Genomic DNA, 22,571 nt, shown 5'->3' on the forward strand with positions numbered 1-22,571 from the left:
GACAACACTGGGTACCTACAGTATGTCAGCGGCACTGTTCTCCTGGTGTGTTTTGCGCAACCATAATCATCAAGGGCCTTTGCAATGATAACAGAGAAGGGACATATTTTGTCCCTCCCCTCCAGCAAAAAAAACAAAACGCTGTGAGGTTCGAACTATCATATTCCCCTTTTCGCCCTCCTTTAAAAAGCTCCCCCGTACTGCAGAACACATTTTAAACTGGCCGGTCGATGCTTAGGATGTTCTCCATGGAGAAGCAGTTCTCCCCAGGTGGACACGGCGTATGTGCCACCGAGTGTAACCTGGCTGACGATGCGCCGTGGAAGAAGATTCAGAAGAACACCTTCACCCGCTGGTGCAATGAGCACCTGCGCTGTGTGGGCAGAGCCATCGGCGACCTGCAGTTTGACCTAAACGACGGGCTGACCCTCATCGCCCTCCTGGAGGTGCTCAGCCACAAGAGGATGCCCAGGAAATACCACACACGGCCCACCTTCAGGCAGCTGAGACTGGACAACGTGTCTGTGGCCCTGGACTTTCTGGAGCAGGAGAAGATTAAGCTGGTGTCCATAGGTGAGTCAAAGAGGTCATACAATCCAAACCTGCTGATCTTGCTCTAGAAAAATACCCAGAGTTCCATTGTATGGTCCTAGGATTCAGGTGCTCTTGTAATATAATATTGAGGGAATGACATGGAATCCATAGAGTTGAATTATTGTCCAGTTTGATATTAATTTAAACAATTTCCTATTATGTTCTTACTATGGATCACTAGAGCTTACATGTCTGTGCTTATAATATCACTGCTACTCTCTCGGTGATGTTGCGCCTGCAGATAGCAAGGCCATTGTGGATGGCAACATGAAGCTGATTCTGGGGTTAGTGTGGACTCTGATCCTACACTACTCCATCTCCTCCCACCTGCTGGAGGATGGAGAAGCCAAGAAACAGACGCCCGAGCTGCGGCTGCTGGGCTGGATTCAGGATAAAGTGCCTGAACTGCCCATCACCAACTTCAACCAGGACTGGATGGATGGCAAGGCACTGGGAGCCTTGGTAGATGGACTGGCCCCAGGTGAGCTCGTACTGGATCTACTTTATCACAGCCATAGCTAACTTTTATTTTTATTTTTATTTAACCTTTATTTAACCAGGCAAGTCATTAAGAACAAATTCTTATTTACAATGGTGACCTGAATGACGACCCTAACGATGAGGGAGTCAGGAATAAACAGACCACCAAGAACTATGTTATCCTTGAACTGCCTTTTTCCCCCTCATTTGATCTAATAACGGACCTACTTTGAAATCAGGTTCAGTTTCTTCTGCCGTTTGCCTTACTTCTCAAATTCCCTAAAGACACTCAGCACCAGAAGTATTGTACACAGAGTCTGATTGAACAGTGACGTTCCTCTGTCTGCAGGCCTGTGTCCAGACTGGGAGAGCTGGGACGAGGTGCAGCGAGCGGACAACGCCAGAGAGGCCATGCAGCAGGCTGATGAGTGGCTCGGAGTGCCACAGGTTGGTTCCAGGACAGCTGAGTTTTCACCAGTGGTTCTTAAAGTGGTGTCCGGGGACCCCCAGTACAGGGGCCCTTGCCAGGGGGGAACCCCAGGAAAAAAAGGAATAATTTATTTTCACTATAAGTAACACAATGACTATTTTGGTCATGGGTTTACAAATCTCTTCAAATGGGGGACTGTGTAATTAATTAAACTTACTTTAGGGGGTCCTTGACGTGAAAACCTTTAAGAACCACTGCTCTAGCAGCCTTCCCGACCTCTTGGGTTTAAAACTGGGCCATGCTTGTTCTTTTCTGTCTCTCTCATTCTGTCTTCTCTGTTCTATCTAATAAAGCACCGATAGTTTAAAAGTAATCTTGAAAATCCATACACAAAGAAAGGCAACACACTCGATGTATTACTGTGCAAATTATGCATCAGACCCAGCTGTTTTCCTTCTTTTACTCTTTTGTAAGATGATGTTATGACATAATCACAAAAAGGCCTCCTAGGAAAAGGACTTGGAGTTGACCTCATCATCTCAGTATCCATTCTCAATCACAAGTTTACTCTTAAACCTTGCAGGGCGATGACATCATGTTAGATCATCCCAGTTATTGTGGCTGCTGTGGTGACGTCAACTCTGGCTGGAAGATCTTTGGTAGAAACTCTTGGGCGAAGTACTTAGCGGAAGCCTTGATAACGCTGAAGTTTGAGGAGGAGGAGGCCCTTTCTCGACAGGATGAGACGTCCGTTGTTGTGTAACGTGTGAGACCTTCAAATTGCATCATTTCCTTAAGGTTATAGCTCCAGAGGAGATCATCGACCCCTGTGTGGATGAGCAGTCCATCATGACCTACCTGTCCATGTTCCCCAAAGCCCAACTGAAACCTGGAGCACCCCTCAAGCCCAAATCAGGTGTGTGCCTGTAGGCCCAAAGCAAAAACTGCATAATCCGTTTTTCTGCATAATCAGGGTGCTAATCAATGGTGCCAAGTTAGGGTGAAATTATATAATTGATTCGTTATCTCCAAATTTTAAATGACGTTTATAGTGGAATGACACACTAATGAAAATGCAAAAGCTTCCATCAATGGGCCATATAGGCTCAATATAGGCCCATTATATTAACTCAGTCGGCAACATTTATTTACATGGAAAATCTTTCAGATGATCACTTTAATATAAAAGCAGTGATTATAGTGCATCATATATCACTTGATGTTTAGCTTAACATTATCAAAGGACTCTGTTAATTATCTTGAAAATCATCTCAATGTCCTTTTTGAGCTACGTCTGTGAATATGCTATATTACTTTTGTTGTAGAATGGAATTTGTATCAATAATCATCCTTCTTCTCCCGCATTAACCAGAGCATTTCAAGCCAATATATGAAACCAGCGAATAAAGCCAGGAGTCCAGGAAAGTTTGAAAATGTATTGTAGCCAAACATATCTTTGTAAATATTCAGAGTTACAAAGAGACGGCCTCGTGACAGAAATACAGAAATAGAGAAATTCATAGTTGCAGGCTTCATGAGTGGAGCTGAAATCTTCTCCATCAACTTTTGTGTTTCAGTGTCAAAGGCGAAGGCGTGCAGAGCCAGTGGGCGGGGCCTGCAGCCTGCGGGGGTGAGGGTCGGCCAGGTGGCGTGCTTCAAAGTAGACACGTCCAAAGCTGGACCCGGGTACCTGGAAGTACAAGTCAAGGGACCAGGTGAGTTTGTTTGTTTGTTTGATTGATTGAGGCACAACAGCAATCTCTCCTCTTGGTTTGTCCTCATTGACCCCCTGTTTTTGTTTCTCTAATGCATATTGCTAATTATGCTTATCATAACTGCTTATTATGCATGTTTCCTAGTGACTATTTGTCTGTTCTCCACAGATGGCTTGGATGTACCTGCTAAACATAAAGAGGACAGCAAATACTTTTATTTCCAGTATGAACCCAACACAGTGGGTAACCACATCATCTCGATCACATGGGGAGGGGAGCACATCTTCAAGAGGTGAGCAGATAGCCTGGTCGTATTCCAATATGTGTGACTGTACATTTGGTAGTGTCTTTACTAATTCAAAATGGTCTAGATGAACACAGTTTCCTTTTTGTGTTTGTCGACAGCCCATTTGAGGTTGGGGTCGGTCCAAAAGCGGGCCCTCAGATGATCCGGGCGTGGGGTCCAGGACTGCACCACGGCGCTGTGGATCGGTCAGCTGACTTTGTAGTGGAAGCTGTCGGCGCGAGTGCAGGGATGCTGGGTAGGAGACACAGAATGTTGAATGGCGAGATCATTGTTCAAATCATTTGGATAGGTTACAAGGCATACAGTCCACAAAACACTGGACTTGGAAGGAGACAGGAGGAGGTGATAGCAGGATCGGCAATTGTCATTTCTGTTCTGCAGGCTTTGCCATCGAGGGCCCCTCCCAGGCTCGGATCGAATGTGATGACCACGACGACGGGTCATGTGACGTGAGGTTCTGGCCAACAAAACCTGGGGAATACGCCGTGCATGTGACGTGTGACGACGAGGAGATTGAGGACAGTCCCTTCGTGTCCTATATAAGCCCAAATAAGAAGAAATGCTGCCCACACAAGGCGAGTCGGCGCCTCTGCACCGTGGCTATGTCCATTTATTCTGCTCTATTTTGCATGTAGGTCATCTGTGGTGGACCGGGCAGGGCTGCAGCAGAGTGGCAGCTCTAAACTGTGGTGGACCAGGCAGGGCTGCAGCAGAGTGGCAGCTCTAAACTGTGGTGGACCAGGCAGGGCTGCAGCAGAGTGGCAGCTCTAAACAGTGGTGGATTGTATTTAAAGTGTAATCTTGGCCTTTATATAGGCTACTCCTAATTCACATTCTGATTAAGATATCCCTGTTTAATGTGAACATCTATAACAATTGAAATAGGTTACTGCAGTGATCATGTAGACATTTACAGATCAACACATATTTGGTTGATACACTCAAACTAAATCTGTAAAACCAAAATGATCATTTCTAGTGCTGGTGCTACACTGATACACAATGTATGGGGAGCTAAGCTGACTATGCAGACTCAAAGGATGTGTATTTGAGCTTGTGTATGTAAACACATTTCAGTCAGTAGCTGTTCAACAGTCCTGAAGCAGAAACTGGCCTTTGCTGCTGTCACAGTGTAGACAGACAGAGTCAGTCTCTTTGCTGCTGTCACAGTGTAGACAGACAGAGTCAGTCTCTTTGCTGCTGTCACAGTGTAGACAGACAGAGTCAGTCTCTTTGCTGCTGTCACAGTGTAGACAGACAGAGTCAGGGGAGCAGCTCCAGGAAGTGCTGCCTGATAGCATCAGAGACAAGGATCTAGGCTTCCTTATCTCTGGCTTGAAGATACATTTGTTTACACAAATCTGTATTAAAACTGCCCCATGACATAATATGAATGGATTTTAGTACATACCCTCAGTTAATTTATCAGGGTGCCCATGGCTCCTTGAAATCCTTGAAAATATGTCAAGTACAAGTACAAATAGTCAAGTACTTGACTTTATAATGGTGCAAGAATAGAAATTGAATATATATATATATATATATATATATATATATATATATATATATATATATATATATATATATATATATATATATATATATATATACTTTGAATTACTTTGAATTTGATGCTTAAGATTGATTGATTTTTTTATTGTGTTTTAGGTGAAAGTCTTTGGAATGGGAGAGAATCAGGATGGCTTCATTTTAAACAGGTTGATGGAGTTCACAGTAGATGCCAGGTTTGCTGGAGATGGATCACTGGGCATCCAGGCACAGGTAAAATTAACGTGCACACACACACACACACACACACACACACACACACACACACACACACGCACGCACGCACACACACACACACACACACACACACACACACACACACACACTGAACTGCCTCGGTGAAGCACATGGACAAAGAATGTACAGAAGTAATGAGACAAATATCAGGCACCTTCCAACATAATTCATCGTTATAATATAATTATTGTGTTATATTGGATTTTGTGAAGTGTTGTACTGTATAGCATCCTACTCTGTAACCCATAGAGCTTGGAGGGGAAGCCTGTCAGTGTGGATGTGAAGTGTAAACAGCCTGGCCTGTACAGCTGTTTCTACACACCCACCTCTCTGGTCAAACACACCGTCTTTGTAACCTGGGGAGGGGTCGGTGTGCCTGGAAGCCCCTTCAGAGTGAGTCATCACCTCACACATTTATCTAGACACATTCTGCATAGTGTTTTCAAAACAGGGGCCTTTTTGATTTTGACCTAGCTCTTTAATAATAGTAATAATCCACAGCATTTTTATATAAATATGTCACTTTTACTACTTGCTATTGTAAACTGATATACTGTAACACAATATCGACTGGACCTATAGCCAGTTCATGGACGCTTTTACATTTGCTGCTGAAAACACTCAGGACCTGGCGTAGGGTGGGTCTTTCCCAGGGGGAAAAAATCAATTTCCAGCAGCAGCAACAACAGTTTGTTTGGAATAAATAGAAGACAAATTGTCAGGTCAACATGAGCAGCAATAGCCAACATGGTTGAACAGGCAAAGGAAGGACCAGTAGCTGCAAAAAGTCTAAATCCATAGAAACATTATTCACAGAAATGGCCACACTGTTTGCACCAGATGTTCAAAGCAAAAACACAACAGTGATGGCCACATAACACGAAAGATAACGTAAAATATTGATATAGAATAATATAGAAGATTTTGAGGACTACCACTTTAAATACATTCATACGTAGGCGGCTACAGTATGCAGGTAGTTATTGGTTTAAAAGGTCTTCTTTTTGCTCTAGGTAAGCCCTGGAAAAATTACATTTGAGCCTTCACGCAACACCTCAAACATCAAGTCTCAAGGGTCCGATCACAACGGTGAGGTGGATCTTCACGTGATCAGTCTACTCATAAAGCATCAGTTGTCATTGTGATGGACAGATAATATGAGAGAAGGAAAATATACTCTTTTGAATGCTGTGGGTATCTGTAGTACTGTTTGAACCATACAATCTCATCCCACTACTATGGTGCATCTTGTAGACTTTACAACATGTAGACTTTACAGCAGTGATACTCAACTTGCGGCCCGGGGGCCAGATGCGGCCCGCGACGGTGCAGAGTGGCCCCCCCGACCGCATTTTCTAATAATTTCACATTAGTTTTCATTGTGAATTAGAATCGAATTCACAATAAAAACTAACGTGAAATAAAGTTTGACTGAGCTCCAGCTAAATTGTCAAATACCGCCATCTGCTCGCTACCCGGTCACTTATGCATGTACTTAACCTAACTAACTATCCGGTGTGCACAACATTGTCAGACTAAACTCCCGCTGACACCCCAAAAACCTACAATCCGCTACAGAAAAATGTATATTGTTTGTTTATTAACTGGCCCCTGGCCTCCTATCATTTCACGAAAGTGGCCCCCGGGGAGAGCAAGTTGAGTATCCTTGCTTTACAACATGCACCATAGACAATGTAGAGAAGAGGACATCAGCCTGGTTGTTGCCAAACGCACAGACAGAATCCTGTTGTTTTGATGTTTTGCTGTAACATGAAGAGATTCTAAAGACTTACTATTTCCCACGACTATGCTTCATCATGTCGTAGGAGAGGGTAGCAGCTTGAGCGAAAGCCCTAATTCTTTGTTCAAGCTTGATTTGAATGTCACCAGTCCCGGAAATGTGCCAGCTGATGCCAACAAGGTATGACAATAGCTCCACACACACACACACACACACACACACACACACACACACACACACACACACACACACACACACACACACACACACACACACACACACACACACACACACACACACACACACACACACACACACACACACACACACACACACATACAGTGTAGAATAATCTATCTTCAGTTTTGATCAGTGCTCTCTGCTCAGGTCACAGCTTACGGGCCGGGTCTAGAAGGAGGATTTGTTGGGACCCTCGCCGACTTCACCATCGACACAAACGACTCCGGCGCCGGTCCGCTCTCTGTGACAGTGGACGGTCCCAGCCCTGCCAAATTACGCTGCTCTGATAACCAGGACGGTAGCTGCACAGTGACATACCTACCAGCGTCAAATGGAGAACACCTGATTAACATCGTCTTCCAGGGAGCACACATCCCAGGCTCCCCGTTCCACGCCGACATCCAGATGCCCTTCGATCCCGCCAAGGTGGTCGTATCCGGGCCCGGGACCAAGAGGGGCAAAGTCGGGGAGCCTTGCGTCGTGAACATCGACTGTGGCTCGGCCGGGTTCGGGGAGCTGTCGGTGGAGGCGGTGTCTGAGACCGGACAAACGGCCAAGGCGGAGGTTCAGAAGAACAAAGATGGCACCTGCACAGTTGTCTACGTGCCGCTCACCGCTGGCGTCTACACACTCCGACTGAAGTACGGAGGCAAAGTGCTCGCTAACCTTCCCGCTGAGGTGACGGTGGATCCTGTCGTTTCTACCAGCCAGGTGAAACTCTGCGGCAGTGGAGATGATGATGGAACAGGTGGAGGTAAGGGAGTGTGTCTCATGGCCACATAATGCAGTAATGCTACAGTTCAGATGTTGACGTTTTATTTGAGGAGCTTGGATCATCCACGGTATGCTGATATTGCTTTGAATGGCATGTATGCAGGAGAAGCAGAGAATGGTTTTGAAGGAGAACAGAAAGCGTTGTCGATCTTTGCCAGTGGGACTGGACTCCTTCAGGGACTAACAGGGGAGAGAAATCATTTTACCATCACAACGAGGTAAGACAGACAGGCCTTCCATGTTTCACCTCAGCTGTAAGGGAAACAAAATGAATGAGTTTCAAACTATTCTTACACAGAGGTGACAGAGCAGGAGGCGTAGATGTCACTGTGGAGGGACCATCGGATGCCAAAGTGTCCTGCACGGACTACAATGATGGCTGCTATGATGTGCAGTACACCCCCAGTGCCCCAGGACTCTATCAGGTCAACATCACCTCTGGAGGGGAACACATTGAAGGTGAGGCTTTCAAGATTCCGTTCTTCATCATCTGAGATAGTGGATTCAATGTGAGTCAAGTGTGATTCCTCCTCTTCATCAAGGAAGCCCTTTCAAAGTGTCCGTGAAGGAGGTCTCTGATCAAAGCCACGTCCAAATCTCTGGTCCAGGACTGCAGGCAGGAGTCTGCAGCCAAATCCCTCAGACCTTCACGATTGACTGTAGTAAGACTGGTATCTCCCCACAGACTGTGGCTGTGATGACACCCAGTGGTAAGTCAAAGCACTCCACACGAAGATATTTTCTAAGTAGTTCATTGTTGTGGCTCAACTCATTGTGGTGATAATATATTTTTGAAGGAAAGATAGAGCTTGTGGAAGTGAAAGACGTTGGGGATGGAACGTACGCTTTGGCTTACTGTCCTTCTATGGAGGGTGATCACTCTCTGGTGGTCAATTATGCAGAAGAAGAGGCATTTTCCAGGTAACATCGTGTCATTTATGTCAAAAATAATTTGGGGTTCAACAAATCAGAGAAGTATCATTGGTAGTTGTGTAATCCTGTAGCGTGTATATATTGTACAGTAATTATGGAATGATGTAAAGGTATTCAGCCTGGAGTAGAGGGTATTTCTGCATCTTGCTTTGGCCAGTGTCAAATTGACAATTTTGTGGCCTTAAAGGTGATTGGTCAATTTTTGTCTGTGTAAAAGCAAGGGTCTGGTCTGTGGAGACTGACCTGGTTCTGCTACAATTTAGTACCATGAATTTATTTCACCTATCTCTTATCTTTCTCAAAGCCCATTTGCCTTTCGAGTGCTGCCAAATAAATGGACCAAGTCGAAAGCATCAGAACCAGGACTGCAATCAGGAGGAGGTGGTGCCCAAATCCCACAGAGTTTGGTTCGAGGCTGTAAGACAGGAGAAGCTCCATCAGACATCGTTCATCAAACTATCCAATTTCACTCTTTCTCTTTTACGTTTAACTAAGAGATCATTTTCATATGTTGTTGATCTGACCAGGTGAAATAATAGACTCTGCTGATGCGACAGACAACACAGATGGGACTTCCTCAGCACCCTGCTCTCCCAATGATGATGATGCCAACAAACAGAAAGTGTGTGGTCCAGGACTTTGTGCCAAAGTTCCCCAGACTTTCACTATAGACTGTTCCAAGACAGGGAGAGTCCCAGAGTCTGTGGCAGTTAAGACACCCAACGGTAGGGTATTATCATGTTACAGTACCTTATAGATTTGAGTTCTGTTTTGTACTATTTCAACATTCAGAAGGTAATGGAATGTGATGTAAACGTGTTTTGAATGGTCAGGTGACATGGAGCTGGTTGAGGTGACAGACAATGGAGACGGGACGTACTCAGTGGCTTACTGTCCCACCGTGGAAGGTGCTGCTCACCATCTGGTGGTCAAATATGATGATGGAGAGGAGTTGTGTAGGTGAGAATAAGAGGGCTAATGGTAGATTCCATAAGGGTAACACATACCATAAACAATTGTTGCAATATATTTGTTGTAGATATTTATTTACTCGCTCATTTGTTTCTTTTTTCACTTAATGATTGATGTTTGCATTGATTCATGCAGGCCCTTAAACTTCCAAGTTTCTAATGCCGACGGGCTGAAAGTTTCTTCTGGTCCAGGAATGGAGCCGGGACGTGCCACAGAGTCTGTGTCTGTTATAACACCAAATGGTAATATTATTATTAATTTGTGGGGATATTATTACACATAGTTATTTCCTCATTGGTGGTTTTATTTGCATTGTATCAGTAGTTTAGTTAACTGCCCTGTGACCTCATTCAGGTAACACGGAGCTGGTTGAAGTGACAAACAACAGAGTCGGGACAAACTCACCGACCTCTGACAGAGATGAATGTGTCGGGTAGATTTCAACTTCTTTCTTTTTTCCTCTTTCAAAGTTTGAACCATTTCAGGAGCTTTACCTGTATGTTATTTAGTTTATTTAGTTTGTTAGTAGTTTAGTTTATGAATCTTTATTTTTACTTGACTGTAAAGTGTTTATTCTGAATGTCATTTTTGTGTGTTATCCTCGTTATCATCATGGTATCTGTGTTACCAAGTGATTCCAGTGTGAAGGTGAAAGTTTCAGTACCGGGACTGGAATCAGGAGTCCGCGCCCAAATCCCTCAAACCTTCACTATTGGCTGCAGCAAGACTGGAGTCGCCCCGCAGTCTGTGGCTGTTAGGACACCCAGTGGCAAGTTATTTATTTATTATTATATTTATTTTTTATTATTTTATATGTTATTTATTTTCTTGACTGACGTGCAATTTCCAGCTGTGTATGAAATGATCTGAAGTCAGCTGACAAATTATCTGATCCCATCTGATCCACAGGCACTATGGAGATCGTTAAAGTAACTGACAATGGAGATGGGACATATTCAGTGGCGTACTCCCCTTCTGCGGAGGGTACTCACTCTCTGAATGTCAAATATACTGATGAAGAAGAGTTTAGCAAGTATGGCTCATAACCACTTTCAACGCAGCTTAATTTGTAGCGACATGTTTAATGTGTTAGTCAAGTTAATGTTATTAAAATGGTGTTACTATTACTGTTACTGTTATGGTCAGTGACTTAACCCTAAACTAAGGGAGTTATAATGGTGTTCTTTCACTGTCTTTCAGTCTCTCCAACTTCCAAGTCCTGCCCGCCATTGATGCCAACAAGCCGAAGGTCTCTGGTTCAGGACTGGAGTTAGGAGGACTGGAGTCAGGACTGGAGTTAGGAGGACTGGAGTCAGGACTGGAGTTAGGAGGACTGGAGTCAGGACTTTTTGTTAAGGTTCCTCAGTCTTTCACTATTGACTGCAGCAAGACTGGAGAAGCCCCAGAGTCTGTGGCTGTCATGACACCAAGTGGTGAGAATGATGTAAAAAAATGAAAGCTGTTAAATATGTTTTGTTTGTGTGTGGGGGGGGGGGGTTCTTTCTTTTTGCACATTGTTTCTTTGCTCCAAACAGGTGGCATGGAGCTGGTTGAGGTGACAGACAATGGAGATGGGACATACTCAGTGATTTACTCTCCCTCTGTGAAAGGTGCTCACCATCTGGTGGTCAAATATGCTGATGAAGAGGAGTTTCAGAGGTAGAATCTATAAAAAAAAAAAAATGTTTATTAGTTTTTGATTGGGATTTGTATTTATTTATTTATTTTGTTTCAGCCCTTACCAGTTCCAGGTGTTGCCAAGTGATTCCAGTAAAAAGATGAAAGTATCAGTGCCACTGGGATCAGGAGTCTCCACGGAAATCCCCCACACTTCCATCACTGGCTGTGGAAAGGATGGAAAGGCCCCAGAGTCTGTTGCTATCCTGACACCTAGTGGTCAGCTATTTAACTTCTCACTGTATTTCACAGAAATAAGAGACATCTGTGTAGTATAATACTGTATGCTGTTTTTGTTCTTGAATGTCAACAGGTAATGTCAGTATTGTTGATATAGCCGACAGTAGAGCCGGAACATACTCGGCACCCTACTCTCCTTCTACGCAGGGTGCTCACCGTTTGGCAGTGAGATACGCTGATGACGATAACCCTGCCAGGTAGGCTCAGACAAAAAAAAAAAAAAACGAAAATAACGCAGCTTAATGTTCTTAATTTGGAAGGCAAAATAGATAGAATATGACTCTCAATTAAGAAATGCAACATAAATATATTCTCTCTATGATTGAGGGATTGAGGGAAATGTTTAGCATTTTTATACTATGAGTATCATGGCTCTTCCAGTCTATAAAATGTACATTTGGGAAACCGTTATCATCATCATAATCAATGCAAAGTGTTGCCTTTCAGTTTATCCAAATTCCATGTGCTGCATGCCAACGATGGCAAAATGCTGAAAGTTTCTGGTCCAGGACTGGACTCAGGACTTTGTGCCAAAGCTCCTCAGACCTTCACTATTGACTGCAGTGAAACTGGAGAGACTCCGGAGTCTGTGGCTGTTCTAACACCAAGCGGTAAGAGACATCATAACATCAGTATGTCTTCATATTTTCACGAGAGTGTCCTCATAGTTTGTTTGACTCATCCAGGCCACATGGAGCTGGTTGAGGTGACAGACAATGGAGACGGGACATACTCTGTGGTTTACTCTCCCTCTGTGGAGGGTGCACACCATCTGGTGGTCAAATGTGCTGACGAAGAGGAGTTTTGCAGGCAAATATTGAACTAATAATTTATATATCGGTTAATGTATTTTTCCTATACAGATTTTGGAGTTTGGGGATTTGCATAATTTTTTATGTAATTCTTGTCTAATCTCATGTTTGTTTCAGCCCTTACCTGTTTCAAGTGTTACCAAGTGATCCTAGTAAGAAGATGAAAGTTTCAGTACCGGGACTAGATTCAGGAGTCTGCGCCCAAATGCCTCAGACCTTCACTATTGGCCATAGCAAGACCGGAGACACCCCCCCGCAGTCTGCAGCTCTTAAGACTCCCAGTGGTATGCATGCTTAAAATCAGTTTTCATTTGTGATCTGAAATATTGGTGAGCTGTTAGTATTTTCGAGTTACCAGTAAGTGAAAACAACTAACCAGCGGCAAAACTGTAAGTATGATCTTATATTATTTTGGAATCCTGCACCGGGCTGAAACTGTGCTCTGGCAGGGGAGGGAAGTCTAACCTTGACATTCCTGAACAAGATAAAGATGAAACTTTAAAGAGAACACATGAGTTGATATGTGAGAACACTCATTAAATGTGTTCTTCTGGTTGAATAATTTCTAAGACTGAAAGAGGCAATGATGTTTTTACTCTTCCTAAAAGATGCAATGTTTAAGCTGTTTTTAATGCAATGCTTAACACTGTGTTATGTTGCTGCATTCCAAGCTATTGTGATTTGTGCTGCGGTAACCTCAGCATAAATCACCCTAAAACTCAATGGAGTTTGGTGTGAAGAAAGGCGGTTTAGACTGTGTTCTGCTGGTTTTAAGCTATGTTCTGAGTCCAAACAACTGGCCAGGAATCAGGGTGAATCTGATGTAAAACAAAGTAAAGTGAAAGATCTTGAGTCAGAGGTTGGGCTCACTTGACTATATTTACTATGATGATTTAAGGTCTCATGCTTGGAAGAGATGCACCAAGCATGAAGGCTGCATGGATACACTTGTTTAAGAGAAAGAGATTGTTAGTCTCTTGTGTGGCGCGATGACGCACAGAGGGCAGGACAACAGCACAGTTCATGATGAGGTCAGAGGCTATAGAACAGGAACAGAAACCAGACAGATTGAGAATCAGAATCACTTTTATTGCCACAATATGCAAGATTACATACGAAGAATTTGTCTAATAGTGTGAGTATGCAGCATAGCGGAAGAACAACTCTTGTAATTTTACAGTCTATAAGTGAATTAGATTAATAGTTAAATTTCACAACACTGTGTAACAGGTAAAATGGAGCCTGTGGATGTAACAGACAATGGGGATGGCACATATTCACTCGCCTTCTGTCCAGTCATGGAGGGAGCTTACTCTATTATGGTGATATACAGTGATGAAGAGGACTTTTGCAAGTAAGATTTGTTTTTATTCATATGTATTGCACACTGAACTAGAAGGTAAATGCACAGTCAGTAGCTTAAGCCTAAACTAAGGGAGTTATGATGGTGTTTTTCCACTGCCTCTCAGTCTTTCCACCTTCGAAGTCTTGCCCATCAATGATGCCAGCAGGCTGGAAGTATCTGCTCCAGGACTGGAGTCAGGACTTTATGTGAACGCTCCTCAGAACTTCACTATTGACTGTAGCAAGACTGGAGACCCACTGGAGTTTGTGGCTGTCATGACACCAAATGGTAAGAATAGTATTTGAACGGGTCAAGTGAACGGCTTTCAACGACCCTGAAGGTGTTTTAGTATCCATTTCTGTCATCGTGCGTTTTCTTCACCCAGGTACGATGGAGCTTGTGGAAGTGACAGATAACGGTCATGGGACCTTCTCAGTGGCCTACTCACCTCATATGGAAGGTGCTCACTCTCTGGTGGTGAAATATGGTGGCAGAGATGAGTTTTGCAGGTGAGTGGCATGTTAGATTACGTTGAATCCCAATAAAATCCATCTTAATTATCGCCTAAGTAACAGCTTATTTTCCTACAGTCCCTACAACTTCCATGTTCTGCCCACCAATGACGCCAATAAGAAAGAAATGGAGTCAGGCTTTGGTGTCAAAGTCTCAAACGGTAATATGTTTTTTTTGTATATGATTTGATCTATTTGTAAACTGTAGTTATGACTTGTAAATGTTCATGTTTAGCATTTGTATTGTTGAACCAGGTAAGATGGCGCTTGTTGAGGTAATGGACATTGACATTGAGTTCAAATATACTGATGAAGAGGAGTTTTGCAGGTAAATGTCTTCATCTTAATTTAAAGAAAATTGAGTAGGTGGATTGTCCAATTTGAATGTACATATCTGCACTTAAACGAGACTTTGAACTGTTAACTGGTATTATTTTCTTCAGCTCTCACTGCTCTCAAACGTTGCCGAGTGATTCCAGTAGAAAGATGAACGTTTCAGTGCCGGGACTGGAATCAGGAGTCTGCGCCCAAATCGCCCAGACCTTCACTATTGACTGCAGCAAGACTGGAGACGCCCCGCAGGCCGTGGCTGTTATGACACCCAGTGGTAAGCGGTGGATTTCTTGGTTTTAATCATTTTTAATCAGAGGGTCAACATCATGTCTTTTGATGTCACTTGAAATCATGATTTTCACACAGTTAATGACCCATAATACTATTCAGGTCAAATGGAGCTTTTGAAAGTGACAAACGTTGGGAATGGGGCCTATTCTGTGGCGTATGACCCTTCTATGGCTGGTGCTCATTCGATCATAATTAAAAAAACGGAAGAAGATGACTTCAGCAGGTATGTATTCATATTATTTACAATCATGTATAGAAATGTTGTTTTTATAATGTATATCTTTTAGCAATTTGATGATTTATTGCAAAGCTTCCACTTGCTTCAAATGATGGGTTCATTACCTTATCTCAGTTTATCCAGCTTCCAAGTGTTGCCCACCAACGATGATAAGAAGCTGAAAGTGTCCAGTCCGGGGTTGGCATCAGGAGGACTTTGTGCCAAGTTTCCTCAGACCTTCACTATTGCCTGCAGCAAGACAGGAGAGGTCCCAGAGTCTGTCGCTGTGATGACTCCAAGTGGTGAGGGTTACATGTCATTTAGATTCAATTTTCTTCATTGATCCATTCAATAGGTTTACTATATCTGTGTTGTTTTGACCCAAGTCATATATGGAGACAACAGTTGATTGTGTTGCTGTGTTGTGCTTTGACAGCTTTTACATCATGTTCATATTTCACTCGTGCTAAATGATTCAGGTACGATGGAGCTGGTTGAGGTGACAGACAATGGAGACAGGACATACTCAGTGAGCTACTCTCCCTCTGGGGAGGGTGCACACTCTCTGCTGGTCAAATATGTCGACGAAGAGGAGTTTTGCAGGTACACCTTTGACTCAAAGTAGCCATTATGTTATAATAAAAAATCCATCTTAATTATCGCCTAAGTAACAGCTTATTATATTATATTATATATAGCCATTATGTTATAATAGTTTAATTTGGTCTCCACTAATATACTATCTTTTTTTTTTGTCGTCCCTACAGCCCTTACAACTTTCATGTTCTACCCAGCAGTGATACCTGTAAGCAAATAGGTTCGGAGTCTAGACCTTGTGCTAGAGTCCCTCAGACCTTCACTATTGACTGTAGCAAGACAGGAGAGGCTCCAGAGTCTGTGGCTATGGTGATGCCAAATGGTAATGGCTTGCATCAGCTATCCACATTGCAACATAAAACTTACTGGTGTATATTTAACTTCAAGTTTTGCTATTGAAACCGTTTAGGAAAGGTTGAACTCATAGAGGTGAAAGACTGTGGAGATGGGAAATACTCTGTGGCATGGTCACCTGCTATGGATGGATGTCATTCGCTTGTGGTCAAATATGCAGACGAAGACGAGTATTGCTGGTGAGAATGAATGTACAGATCCTTTAAAAAAAATGAATATCATGGAAATACCATGGATGACCGTGGGCTTCAGCAAAGACGATTCAAAAATTTGGCGGAGATTCAGAGGGAGTGGACTGAGGCTGAAGTCAGTCATAAGATAACTGAGAAGTAACTGCTGATTTTCTTCACACTATTCTAATTTCTTGAAATAGATCTATTGGGGGTTTTCTGGAGCTGTAGGCCAAAATTATGAAAAATGAAACAAATAAAGGCTAGAAATATTTCACTTTGTGTGTAATGAATCTATAATCTATGAAAGTTTCACTTTTTGAAAGGAATTATGGAAAAAACTAACTTGTTTTGATATTAATTCTTTTTTGGAAAGGATCTGTATATATATATATAAATTGAGATATATTCTTTTTAATGAGATGTATATATATTAATTGAGATATAATTTGAAACATGACACTTTAGAGCCTTCATCACACATATCTAACCTGACGCTGCCAGATGGATGTAGGTTGCTTCACATTTGTTTCACAACCTACCGCCCCATCTGGCGGAGTCAGGTTAACACATATCCTGTTCACTTTTCTTGTCTTGCAGTCCCTTTCGATTGCATGTGCTGTCGAGGCATGACGCCCATAAAGTCCGGGTCAGCGGTCCCGGGCTGCTGCCGGGTCTTCCTGCCAGCTTGCCTGCGCACTTCACTGTCGATGCCGCTGAGGCAGGGGAAGGTCAGCTGTCAGTGGAGATCGTTGTGAGTTATTTTGTAGGTTGTCTGTTCCGACGTTCGCATTCCTCGATTCCGATTGGATCGTCTGTTTCCCCCGCCCCCCTCCCCATCCCGTGTTACTTTCAGTAACGTCAGTTTCACCTCAGGATCCGGAGGGAAGATCAAAAAGACCCCGAATCCATGATAACGGCGATGGCACCTACGACGTGTCCTATGTGCCCAACAAAGTGGGAGACTACAAGATTACTATTGAATACAGCGGAGATGAGATTCCTACATCGCCCTACCACGTTATGGCTATTGCAACAGGAGACGCCAACAAGTGCATTGTTACAGGTGTGTGTGTGTGTGAGGCGTTATCGTCAAGCGCTCAAAACCTTTAAAACACTCAAAACCATTAAACCAACTCAACTGTTTCTTCATTTGTCCCCAAGGTCCTGAATTAGCCTCCGTTGTTGGTGCAGGGGAGGAGATTGTCTTTGTGGTGAACACTCAGTCTGCAGGCACGGGTAAGGTCTCCTGTGTTGTTCTGACCCCGGACGGGACTGAGGTGGAGGCGGACGTCACCGAGAGGGAGGATGGGACCTATGAGATCTGCTACACAACCACTCAGCCAGGGAGATACATCATATCAGCGAGCTTCGGAGGGGAGAGTCTGTTCAATTGGCCCTTTGAGGTCATGGGGAGAGATGTATGTTGGTTGTCCCTTCTCTCAATCAAGGACAAGTTTCCAATATTTGTAAAACATACCAATATACAAGAGTTTTATTTTTTATTTTTTTTACACTTCATGCTAGATATCTTTTGTCAGGTTGATTGATACTGTATCTTTGGCTTTTTATGTGGATGAAGGCACAAGATGACAGTTTTGAAATGAGCCGTGATTGTCAGGTGTCCAAGTCTAGTCGTGAAGCTTCATCTGGAGATGGTTTCCAGCCTGTGGTATGAACACACTTTCACAGCATTTAAGACTGTGAATTCTACCTATAATATTTCATTTTGGATGTGTTACAGTATCTAGGGAGATTTTCTTTTTACCATCCTCTGTCACCTACATCTAAACTTCCCAATCACTCTCGTTTTGTAGATGAAGCATGGATTTTACATTCCCCGAAGAAGTGTGGACCAACATAACGGCCTGGCGATATTTCATGTCGTTCTGGGCTTGGATGATGGAGAAATTACAGGTGAGAAATTGAACTAAAGTAAGCATATCAAGCGCTTTTTGTTTCTTTATTGGTCTGTACATCTTGGATTGGTTTCGGGGGTCTCAAACTGTATTTTTTTTAGGAGAAGTCCACATGCCATCGGGGGGTAGAGCACAAGCTGAAGTGACTGATAACCGAGACGGAACGGCCTCTTTGACCTATGAACCCACAGAGGAAGGCTTGCATCAAATACACATCAAAGTGAATGGTACCACTGTCTCAGGTAAACCTGCAAAAAAAACATGGTGGGCATGGTGGTGCAGTGATAAGCGCTGTCGCCTCACAGCTAGAAAGTCCTGGGTTCGATTCCCACCTGGGACGCTGTGAGCGCTGAAGGAATTTCGTGCCCGTCCGCATGTCCTCGAGTGCCCGCCGCCCGAGTGGGGTGGTCAAAAGGGCCTTTCTGTGTGGAGTTTGCATGTTCTCCCCGTGCCCCCTGGGGGTTTCCTTCATATAGGAACCCCTTCACCAAAACATGCAATATCCTGGTCGCTGATGTGGTGCCTCCTCTGGTCGTTAGGGGCGCCTGTTCGGAGGGAGGGGAACTCGTTGGAATAGCGCGATCCTCCCACGTGCTATGTCCTACCGGTGAAGCTTCCCCTGTCGGGTGAAAAGAAGCGGTTGGCTAACTGCCCATGTCTCGGAGGAAGCATGGAGCCAGTTTCAGCTCTCCTCAGATTGGCAGAGGGTGGAGCAGCAACCAGGATAAATAAATTAAAATTAGCACTAACGGGGGATAAAAATGGGATAAAAAATCTGATTTTTTTGTTGTTGTATGTTTTGAGTGGTGTTCTGTTATTTTCTATGTTCTATTTAATGTCCCTGTTTCAGAAAGCCCTCTCCAGTTTTATGTGAACAGCACTAGCAAGAGGGAGCTGATGGCCCATGGTCCAGGTCTTGTCTATGGCACTTCCAATGACATAGCAGCCTTCACAATCTTCAACAAAGTCTTATTACAGGGTAAGAGAATCTCACTGAGGACCCCTTAAGCTACACTGAAGCTGAGAAAAAAAAACACGCCAAAATAACACATTACGTCTGGATCATTAATCAGGTGACTTGGATATAGCTGTTGAGGGTCCGTGTAAAGCTGAAATCCAGTGCTTGAACAACAGAGATGGTACCTGCACTGTCACTTATCTCCCCACTGTGCCTGGAGCCTACGATGTCTTTGTCCGCTACAAGGATGAGGATATTACAGGCAGTCCTTTCACTGCAAAGATAGCTGGTATGTACATCACGCATTGGTTCATCACGATGCACAGGATTACCACTGGCTCTAAGCTCTAAGCGTTGTTTAGTAGGTTGTTTATTGGAACAAACTTTTCCTCTGCTAATGGTTGACTTCAGCTTTGTGACCTTAGGACCAAGTACTGAGGCTCAACTTGACCCGCCCCAGCTGAGGTCCCAGGTGAGGTTTGGCAAAGGAGCGGACTTCACCTTGGACATCACAGAGGAAGATGTCAGCCTGCTCAGTGTTAGCGTCACGTCCCCCTCCAGACGGGACGTGTCCTGCCTGCTCAAGAGGCAGCCGGATAGACACATAGGTGACAATACAAAGCCTACATCTATCACTGGATCTTCATATTAGAAGATCACATTTAACCTTCTCTCTTGCTGTGTAGGTATTTCCTTCATTCCCGAAGAGGTTGGAGAACATCTTGTGAGTGTCTTGAAGAACGGCGATCATGTGGCCAATAGTCCCATTCCTCTCACCATCGGTCGGTTAGAGATTGGAGATGCCAGTCGGGTCAAAGTGTTTGGTCCGGGGCTAGCAAAAGGACTCACATGTGAGACGTCAGATTTTGTGGTGGACACACGAGAGGCAGGCACGTTTCTATGATTTTTTTTTGGTCCTACTGTACAATCAATACTGTACTGCTTTTGAGTTATGATGCCTGAAAAAGTGATGCCTGAAAAAGTACTGACAACTGACTTCTTGCATCCTGAGCAGGTTATGGCGGTCTGAGTTTGGCTGTTGAAGGGCCCAGTCATGTGGAGATCCAGACAGAGGAGTTGGAGGATGGAACCTGTGGTGTGTCTTTCTGCCCAACAGAGGCGGGAACATACACAGTTTCTGTCAAATTTACAGAGGAACATGTGCCAGGTAGGTCCTCTACAGGCCTGTGGTTAGACGCTAACATTCAGATTAAAGGATTGTTTTTAAAACCATAATACACTAAAGGTATGAGGTGTTGGATACGTGTGTCAACTGAATGGCATGTCAGATAAAAGGCAGGCCTGAGATAATTATATCTCATCTAACATTCTCAATTCCTCAAACAGTTTTTATTAAAAACTATGCTTCAGCTGTGCCTTTGACCCCATCAGGGAGCCCTTTCTCAGTGCTGGTGACAGAAAGTGACCATGTGACAGAGAGCACAACTCATCGCCAGGGAGCCGCCAGTGTGGCGAAAACATGTGGGATCAACCCCCAAAAAACGGGTAAAACTGCCCTCTATCTCAGCCTCCACCACATCTGATCGAACATCTAGAGCAGCGGTTCCTAACCTTTTCCAACTCATGGCCCACTTGAAAATTTCAAAAAGGTCCGCGGCCCAACGTCCGACCATAAACAGTACAGAGGCCAAATAACGCGTTCTCAGAACACTTTTTATTTTAACAATAAAAGGAGCTGTTTCATCAGCACCACACAGAAATCAGAAACTAAAAGTGAGGGGCTGTCTGCAATAGGCTAATTAGTGAATAATTGATTACAAATTAAATAATGGTATTATTCAACATTGGAGAAATGCGTTCTCATATGTAATAATAATATATAATATATACCCCCCCCCCACACACACACACAAGGATTGTAATGTTTTGCAAATGATTTGGCGGCACACTTGCCATACCTTTGCGGCCCACCAGTGGGCCCTAGCCCACAGGTTTGGAATAACTGATCTATGGCATCAGACATCTTCAAGACTATACTGTATGGATGTATGCACTGATTTATCCTGCAAAATACAACTACATTGATAAAGTTTTTTTTTTCATGGTGGTATATTTATTTTGGCCTTGGGCCAGGAGAATATGCGCTGCCAATCGTTTATCTTCAGAAACTACAGTATCACTATCTTCCATGACCACAGATCATCATATGAGTGGACTGAACATGTCAGCAGAAGATATCAGCAGAGTTAGTCCTCCATGGCCCTGCTTCCAGTCTGATGCCGCCAAGGTTGCCAGCAGCGGCCAAGGCCTGCAAACAGCCTTCATGGGGTTGACAAACTGCTTCACTGTGGACTGCAGCCAAGCTGGTGAACACAATGTTATTTTTGGTGACTTCTGAAAATGAAGCAACTTGCCATTTTAGCACTGCAATTTTCCTTGTTACATGAACCCGTTACACCTCTCATTTTGTAACTTATATGATTTCTCTCTCCAGGCACAAACCTCCTGCTGGTGGGTATGCACGGACTTACGGTCCCTTGTGAGCAGGTGTCAATCAACCACCTTGGCAACAACCACTATGATATCAACTATGTGGTCCAGGAGAAAGGCAGCTATATCCTGGCAGTGAAGTGGGGAGAGGAGCATATTCCTGGATCTCCTTTCCATGTCTTTGTTCCATAAAGGCTGCGACACTGGCTGCTGTCTGTGTAGAAATCTGTACAATTATTGTAATCCCTCTCCTGACTTGACTTGCTAGTTGCTGCTGTTGTATTTTGTCGTAGGCTACTTTTGAAATTGAGTGTAATTCACAATCGTTATCACATAATGTTATACGAATAATCTGCTTTTTACCGCGGCGCTGGACCAGCGGTCCCCCCGGGGACATGGTGGCTAGAGGGATAGGGGTGGTGTTGGGGGGAGGGGGAAAGGGGCCATAGGGATAGGGAGGTGCTAGACTAGAGAGTGGGTAGGATCTAGTGGCTAGGGGGATATTGGTGGTGTTTTGGGGCGGGAGGGTAGAAAGCATTCAAAAAGGTTTGCGCTTATTTTTTCCTTGTTATGTATTTAAACACAATTACTTGTTTTCAACAACAACAAAAATGTGTCAAATGCTTTGTTACTACAGTATATTAAATACGTTTCATATATTCAATAATTGTTGGTGACAGTAATAAATCGTATGAAAAGGTTT

The 22,571-nt window shown here is 43.7% G+C and overlaps 1 protein-coding gene across 1 annotated transcript; it reads left to right on the top strand.

Moving 5' to 3' along the window:
• Window positions 1-230: 230 nt before the first annotated feature.
• On the top strand, window positions 231-22,060 carry flnbb (filamin B b; the record flags this gene model as incomplete). The annotated part of the gene is made up of 31 exons (XM_083641277.1): window positions 231-573; window positions 836-1,075; window positions 1,424-1,521; window positions 2,303-2,420; window positions 3,082-3,219; window positions 3,388-3,511; window positions 3,625-3,761; window positions 3,908-4,101; window positions 5,195-5,308; window positions 5,582-5,725; window positions 7,461-8,067; window positions 8,388-8,546; window positions 8,630-8,797; window positions 9,854-9,980; window positions 11,193-11,425; window positions 11,528-11,651; window positions 12,839-13,005; window positions 14,208-14,354; window positions 14,452-14,575; window positions 15,555-15,721; window positions 15,899-16,022; window positions 17,141-17,294; window positions 17,417-17,618; window positions 17,717-17,961; window positions 18,358-18,457; window positions 19,310-19,438; window positions 19,533-19,706; window positions 19,843-20,025; window positions 20,104-20,307; window positions 20,433-20,585; window positions 21,873-22,060. The coding sequence occupies 31 exons, from the start codon at window positions 231-233 to the stop codon at window positions 22,058-22,060; spliced, it is 5,529 nt and encodes a 1,842-aa protein (XP_083497403.1).
• Between the last annotated feature and the right edge of the window lie 511 nt (window positions 22,061-22,571).

This window comes from Poromitra crassiceps, assembly GCF_964638095.1.
Source record: "Poromitra crassiceps genome assembly, chromosome: 8".
Taxonomy (NCBI): Eukaryota; Metazoa; Chordata; class Actinopteri; order Beryciformes; family Melamphaidae; genus Poromitra; species Poromitra crassiceps.